Source organism: Sapajus apella, unplaced genomic scaffold (genome assembly GCF_009761245.1).
Source record: "Sapajus apella isolate SASKATOON/1434 unplaced genomic scaffold, GSC_monkey_1.0 scaffold59, whole genome shotgun sequence".
NCBI classification, from domain to species: Eukaryota; Metazoa; Chordata; class Mammalia; order Primates; family Cebidae; genus Sapajus; species Sapajus apella.
In genome coordinates this window covers 3,522,443-3,530,645 of record NW_022436999.1, presented here as the reverse complement: position 1 = coordinate 3,530,645, position 8,203 = coordinate 3,522,443, and the positions used below count along the sequence as shown (strand labels likewise).

The 8,203-nt window shown below is 44.1% G+C and overlaps 1 protein-coding gene across 1 annotated transcript; it reads left to right on the top strand.

Moving 5' to 3' along the window:
• The first annotated feature begins 4,323 nt into the window (after positions 1 to 4,323).
• LOC116528525 (60S ribosomal protein L26-like) lies at positions 4,324 to 4,815 on the top strand. Its single transcript, XM_032245795.1, has one exon. It carries the CDS (start codon positions 4,362 to 4,364, stop codon positions 4,797 to 4,799), a length of 438 nt encoding a protein of 145 aa, XP_032101686.1. The 5' UTR covers positions 4,324 to 4,361; the 3' UTR covers positions 4,800 to 4,815.
• The last annotated feature ends 3,388 nt before the right edge of the window (positions 4,816 to 8,203 follow it).

The following is an 8,203-nucleotide window of genomic DNA, read 5'->3' as shown; positions in this document are numbered from 1 at the left end:
GGTACTCTTTTTCCCTAGGGAAACTACAGAAGGTGACCAGTCAGAGGCGATGAGTTTTCACCCAGTCCTGTTCCTGGACCCTGTATAGGTTGGGGTGGGCTGGGGGTGAGTGTTGCTGAGACTCGTGGCTCCAAGGGGCTCTGGGGAGAACTGGACATCAGGAAGGCTAGAGTCAGAGTGTGTATGTTGGAGGAAGTCTGAGAGATCCCAGGATGAATTCACAAACTAAACATTTGGTGCCTCTAGAAAGGCTACAGATGGGCCTGCTGGAAGAGGGCATGAGGGCTCTTGCAGGCTGGGACAAGATAGAAGAGTCTGGAGGACTTGCTGCAGGGTTCTGAGGTGAGGGTGATCCATGTGGAGCTAGGTCCTTGAATTTGTTAAATTTGGGGGGTCTGGGAGTTATTGGATTGTTTTTTGTTTGGTTGGTTGGTTTGGTTTTATTTTGAGATAGAGTTTCACTCTTGTTGCCCAGGCTGGAGTGCAATGGCATGATCTCGGCTCACTGCAACCTCTGCCTCCTGGGTTCAAGCCATTCTGCTTCCTCAGCTTCCCAAGTAGCTGGGATTACAGGTGTGCACCACCACACCCAGCTAATTTTGTATTTTTAGTAGAGATATGGTTTCACCATGTTGGCCAGGCTGTTCTCGAACTCCTAACCTCAGGTGATCCACACACCTTGTTAATTATGTGGTTTTCTCTACAAAATTTCTGTGACCTTGTCAAATTACTTCTTGTTTTTGAGCACCTGTGTCATCACTTGTTACAAAAGCCTTGTCCTCTTCTGAGGCATATTATACAGCAAAACTTTAGAATAATCTATGAAGCTGGGGCACCCAGCGAGTAGTACTGTAGACATAGTACCTTCGTTAATACAATCACAAAATATTTAAATGTCTCATAACTAGATGAAAACTAGGTGCATTCATAGACACTTCCTAACTCCAAAAGATAACAAAATGCATCAATAGACACCCCCCTTTAACTCCAAATGTGTCAATCACATTTTAAATGTGTCAATCACGTCTGTTGACTCTTCAGGGCTGCATGAAGTCTTCAGGTGCTGGGCGTAAGGTCTTGAGCCTGAACAACTCCTCTCTTCTCTTCTTTGTGTCTCCTCCATTCTCAACCCTTCCCAGCAACACAGAGATCAAAGCTGCCCCCTACACCATACAAAGCTCTTGCTGGAAAAGCCACAGAAACGCTGCAGCTCTGCTGACTAGGGCTGGGAGTGGTGCCAGGCCAGGGATTTTGGAAGGGAAACCTTCCAAATGCGGAATTAAGCCTCTGGAGCAGATGTTGCCTGTGGATCCAGAGCATTCAGAGAGTTAGGCAGGCAGCAGGCAAGGACTGGAATTTGGATAGCTCAAAATACCTTTGAACAAAGACCCACAGACACTGCACCAGTGGAGAGACCGAGGAAAGGTCTGCAGTCAGGGGTTCCTGGGGAGCCCCCCGCCAGTCGCCACAAAAGACTAGAATCACAGTGAGTCATTTCCAAAGTGAAAGAAAGGCACAGAACAAGTGTTCATGTGAACACCTCCCCAACACCTCACCCACGGAGAACTCAGCGGATATTCCTGCCTCTTCCAGCTTCACACTCAGCCTCCCCGTTTTAAAAATGGGAATGACTTCATGCCTGAAGTTTGCAAAGGAGTCAGGATTTGAGAAATGGTAGAAATAATGTAGGCACCGTATCCATTAACCACGTTTTTGCACACAATGCCCAGCCACTCAGACAGACCCAATCTTACTGCGTTTTAGAATAGGTGGTTTGAGGAACCAGAAAGGTATGCCAACTAGAAGCCATTCTCCCTGGGAGTGCCTGAAATTCTGCCACTCCAGTTTGAAGCACTGGGCAGCTGAGTCTGGGCAAAGAAAGGGGCAAAAAGGAGAAGCCAGGGGACCGAGACCTTAACAAACATGATGAAAGATATACTTGGCTGACACTGATCTGCTTAAGAGCAGCTTTAGGGAAAAGACATGTTATCCCACAGTATAGAGGAAAGAGCATTGGGCCTGTAATCCCAGCATTTTGGGTGGAGCACCTGAGGTCAGGAGTTCACCAGCCTGACCAACATGGTGAAATCCGGTCTCTACTAAATATACAAAAGTTAGCCAGGTGCGATGGCATGCGCTTGTAGTCCCAGCTGCTTGGGATGATGAGACTGGAGAATCGCTTGAACCCAGGAGGCGGAGATTGCAGTGAGCCGAGATCTCAAAAAAAAAAAAAAAAACAAAAAACAAAAAAACCCACCATTGGATTTGGGTTTGAATCCTGGCTCTGACACTTACTAGCTGGTGACTTTGAACTGGTTTCTTGACTTTTCTGAGCTCTCATATCCTATAGCTAAAATAAGGCTAATAATCCCTGCATTATAGGGTAGCTATAAATGTGAAATGCTCTTTTAACTGAGACCTTGCGCACACATGTAATTTATTAGAAGAAGTGGCCTAAGAGGCATCACTGACAATACGTGGTCTGGGGCTGGGATGTTCCATTAGCTGGGCAAATTCTCTTTGCTGTCATTGTTCATCTCAGCATAAGTACTAGGCTTGTTCCTGGGCAGTGACTTCAGAAGCTGAGAGGACATTCCTTGAAAGCTGTTGAGAGGCTGGAGGCTTGGATCAATGAAGCCTTCAAAAGATATTTGCATTTCGAGGCCCGTTCCACTTTGTCCTGTTTTTCCCATTTATTCTTGGCTGATGAGAGGAGGGTTTTCATCTCTCTAGTTCCCCTGAAATTAACTTTTCTCTGAAAGTATTTCTTACCACCAAAGAAGATCTGAGCCTGCCCCCAGACATTCTGCAAAGGTGAGTAGGGCAGGTGCTCTGGAAGGGTTGGAAGAGAAGCAAGAAGAAGGAAAAAAGTTGAAGTGGAAGGGAAGTCAGGAAAAGGAAACAGTGTGACAGCAGCACATAGAGAAAATGCAGGGAATTAGAGGTGATAGGTAGAAGGCCTCGTAGCTGGTGGGTCATTCCCTAAATTACTGTGAGCAGCAGCAGTCCTTAAGAACAGCCTTTGAGCTACAACCAAGGACTCTTGTGCCCTCTGGGATGCCAAGCAGCCAGCCCCCCATGGAGCTGTGCAGGAGGTGCCTCTGTGTGGATTCTAAAATCGTCCTGAGTCTTCTGGCTCCCCTTTCTATCTGCCCTCCTGCTGCTTCTAGGAGGCCAATGCATTCTCATGGTAACGGCTCTCACTAAGCTTCTCACTAAGCACTGCTCTCACTTAGTATTTTATGCATGTGACAATATTGGAATACTGATAAATTACCCAAAATATTCTGATAAATTATTTTAAAATATAAATTTCAGTGCAATTAGAGATGATGATTCTCATGGAACAATTTTTCCAAACAAACTTAGTTCTCCATACAAATCAGCATTGCCACATGCATTCTGCATTGAGATGCATCAGCAGTCTCATGCATTGCCCATCACTACACAGTGCAGAGCCAGCTTCCTGGGCATGTGATCTGTGCAGTTGTACCAGAAGGACCCTCCCTTGGTTTAATCCTCTGCTGTCTCCATCTTGATATCAACAATTTTATCTCTGAATTTGGGTTTTATAAGTGAAATCCAGTGGGTCGATGCAGGCTGGATGTGAGCAGTGGAGATTGGACACCTGGCGACAGCACACACAGGGCAGGGCAAGCACCAGAAACATGGAACAAAGGGCCCAATGGCCTTGCCAGCATATGCATGCCTGAAACTGTCTGGAACACTCCTGGGTCCCAAAGTGGCCAGAACCTGAGCCCAGACTGGTGGCAGCGACAGTGACAGCATCAGCAAACACAGGAAAGAGAAGGGGCTACATGAGCCATCAGTGCTGGAACCCACCATGGGAAGCCTGGTTGTCTGTCCTTGGCTATATAAAAAATTAAAATTAAAAACTGAGTTCCCAGTCAGGATGGGATGGGAGGTCAGACACTTATATGCCCTCCCTCCCTGTTGCAGTTTAGACATAACACTGACCAGCACTAATGTTAAAATGGAAACCATAAGACTGATGGAACAGATCCTTTGTGGTAATAAGATACCAAGTTATAGGCCGGGTGCAGTGGCTCATGCCTGTAATCACAGCATCATCTATTTTTATTTTATTTGTTTATGTATTTATTTTTATTTTTTTGAGACAGAGCCTCACTCTGTCACCCAGGCTGGAGTGCAGTGGCACAATCTTGGCTCACTGCGACCTCTTCCTCTTGGGGTCAACCTCTGGGAGGCAGAGATCGCAGTGAGCCAAGATCTAGCCACAGCACTCTCCAGCCTGGATCACAGAAAAAGACTCCATCTTTAAAAAACAAAGGCACTAGCTCTTCCCTTTTGTGGCCATCACCTAAGCGGGAGCTGCCAAAATGAAGTTCAATCCCTTTGTGACTTCCGACCGAAGCAAGAATTGCAAAAGGCATTTCAATGCGCCTTCCCACTTTTGCAGGAAGATTATGTCCTCCCCTCTTTCCAAAGAGCTGAGACAGAAGTACAGCGTGCGATCCATGCCCATCCGAAAGGATGATGAAGTTCAAGTTGTACGAGGACACTATAAAGGTCAGCAGATTGGCAAAGTAGTCCAGGTTTACAGGAAGAAATACGTAATCTACATTGAACGGGTGCAGCGGGAAAAGGCTAATGGCACAACTGTCCATGTAGGCATTCACCCCAGCAAGGTGGTTATCACTAGGCTAAAACTGGACAAAGACCGCGAAAAGATCCTTGAACGGAAAGCCAAATCTTGCCAAGTAGGAAAGGAAAAGGGCAAATACAAGGAAGAAACAATTGAGAAGATGCAGGAATAAAGTAATCTTATATACAGCTAGTGCTCTACTTACGACCACGATTGGTTCCGACAGACCGGTCGTAACACGATTTGGTCGTAAGTTGAGTAGGCTATATGTACGGTACTGTGAAATGATGTTATAAAAATATTTAAGTCATATTTTATCATAATTTTCTTTCATTATTGTTATATATCATAATTTTCTTTGTTCATTTTATGCCATTTGTATCATCTCTACACCATTTTGTTTCTTATTTTTACATTCATCAGGTTGAAGTAAAGCACTGCATTACCAGTACAACTAGTTTAATATTTGCAAAACATACAAAATTACAAAATACAGGTGCATACAAAAATACAAAATACAGGTGTAAAAAATACCATAGGAAACATTTTCCCAATTGCAAAACATATCAAAATATATAAACATGTACGAAACATTTTATTGGCCGCTGGTGCTTGGCTGCGGATCGTTGATGTCGTCATCTGAGGCACCAGTTGGGGTTACCGGAGTTGGTATTTTCATAAACATGGTGAGCTTTGTCTGAATTGTATGTTTCTTTTTTTCTTCATAAATTTCACGATACGGACGAAACACATCGTGCGCCATCCATTCAATCCTTGCAAATAGTTCGATGTTTGGGTCCATTGCTTCGAAATGTATAAGAAGTTTATTGGGAAGTTTATTGGGAAGGGTTTGATGAAAAATATCCAAGACACAAAACACAAATTGCTGTACCGAGTCTGGGATAACAGTTGAAATGGTGCACGCGGAGATGGTAGTGCTGCCGGAAGCTGGTCCGCACTGTCGTACGCCCAGCTGGGCAACGTTTGCGCTGCCAGATGCAGAGCAGTCGTGGCTAGCGATTGTGGTCGTAAAGTCGAATGGTCGTAAGTTGCATAGGTCGTATGTCGATTAATACCTGTACAAGCTTTGATTAAAACTTGAAACGAGGAAAAAAAAAAGGCACTGAAATTTATATTTTGAAATAATTTATCAAAATTTTGGGGATAATTTATCAGTATTACAATGTTTTTACATCCATAAAATACTTTTTAAAAATATTTATTTATTTATTTATTTAGTAGAGACAGGGTCTCCCTATGTTGCCCAGGCTGTTCTTGAACTCCTGGGCTGAAGTGATCCTCCTGCCTCTGCCTCCTAAAGTGCTGAGCCATAAAATACTCTTAGCTGCAGTGACAGCCCCATCAGCAGAAAATTCTTTCTTAAAATTAACAATCATTAAAATTATAATTCCTTCTTAAAATTAAAAATCTAGGCCAGGAGTGGTGGTTCATGCCTGTAATCCCAGCACTTTGGGAGGCTGAGGCGGGCAGATCACCTGAGGTCAGGAGTTCGAGACCAGCCTGACTAACATGGTGAAACCCCGTCTGTACTAAAAATACAAAAATTAGCCAGGTGTGGTGGTGCACATCTGTAATCCTAGCTACTCAGGAGGCTGAGGCAGGAGAATCACTTGAACCTGGGAGAAAGTGGTTGCGGTGAGCCAAGATCGTGCCATCGCACTCGAGCCTGGGTGACAGAGTAAGGCTTCATATCAGAAAAGAAAAAAAATCTATAAATTAAATAATCAGAAATTATTTGTTTTTTAGAATTTTTGTTTTTTAGGACGGAGTCTCTCTCTGTCACCTAGGCTGGAGTGCCGTGGCATGATGTCGTACTCACAGCAACCTCTGCGTCCTGGGCTCAAGCAATTCTCCTACTCAGACTCCCAGATAGCTGCGATTACAGGCGCCTGCCATGATGCCCAGCTACATTTTTTTTTTTTTTTTTTTTTGAGATGGAGTCTTGCTCTGTTGCCCAGGCTGGAGTGCAGTGGCATGATTTCGGCTCACCACAACCTCTGCTTCCTGGGTTTAAGCGATTCTCCTACCACAGCCTCCTGAGTAGCTGGGACCATAGGCACGAACCAACATGCCCACCTAATTTTTGTATTTTTAATAGAGATGGGGTTTCACTATGTTTGCCAGGCTGGTCTTGAACTCCTGACCTTGTGGTCTGCCTGCCTTGACCTCCCAAAGTGCTGAGATTTCAGGTGTCAGCCACTGTACCCCGCCAACACCCAGCTAGTTTTTGTATTTTTAGTAGAAACATGGTTTCACCATGTTGGTCAGGCTGGTCTCGAGCTCCTGACCTCAAGTAATCTGCCCGCCTTGGCCTCCCAAAGTGCTGGGAATACAGGCATGAGCCACGGCCTCTGATTTTGTGCGCTCACAATAATCAGAAATTATTTATGATCTTGGATTTGCCAGTGGCAACTAACATTGCTTTCAATATTAGTTATATTGATTGAAAATAAAGTTGCTAAAACTGTAAATTTTGATAACCTGATAAATGAACTTGGAGAAAAGTGAGCTCAGAAAATCTGGTCAAGATACTGTAACATTAATGAAATCTTATGATTTATTGCATTATATGACATATGAAACCAAAAGTACTTTTTTGCCATTTGTGAGTTTATGTTGTTACTCATGTATCACTATACCTCATTATGTTTTATAAGTAATACAATATTTTTAAAGGCAAAGCTTTATATATTCCAGTACCTTTAGCAACACTTTTTCCTACTTTTTGAATAAGGTCACTACATCTTTATTTTGTACTGTGCTTTACAAATTATATGGTCAGCCCTGTCCCAGTGTCTTGGAGTTTCTCTAGATTGCAGAAAAGCCCATACACATTATTATTATTATTATTTTTTTTTTTGAGATGGAGTTTCCCTCTTGGTGCCCAGGCTGGAGTGCAATGGTGCGATCTCGGCTCACCGCAACCTCCGTCTCCTGGGTTCAGGCAATTCTCCTGCCTCAGCCTCCTGAGTAGCTGGGATTACAGGCACGCACCACCATGCCCAGCTAATTTTTTGTATTTTTAGTAGAGACGGGTTTTCACGATGTTGACCAGGATGGTCTCGATCTCTTGACCTCGTGATCCACCCGCCTCGGCCTCCCAAAGTGCTGGGATTACAGGCTTGAGCCACCGCGCCCAGCCAGACATTATTTTTTTTAGAGTTCCAGGCTGGGCTCAGTAGCTCACACCTGTAATCCCAGCACTTTGGGAGGTTGAGGCAGGAGAATCGCTTCAGCCCAGGAGTTCAAGACTATCCTGGGCAACATAAGAAGACTTAGTCTCTACAAAAAATTTTAAAATTAGCTAAGTGTGATGGCACATGCCTGTAGTCCCAGCTACTTGGGAGGCAGAGGTGGGAGGATCACTTGAGCCTGGAAGGTCAATGCAGTGAGCTACGATTGCACCACTGCATGACAGGAGAGCTTATGTACACATTTAAAAAAAAGAGTTCCTCTAAAATCTTAACAGAGGGTTTCACTTCTCTGTTAGGGGAGATGGGGCAATGTCTGAAGTCATTTTTTGTTTTGTTTTCTTTCTTTCTTTTTTTTTTTTTT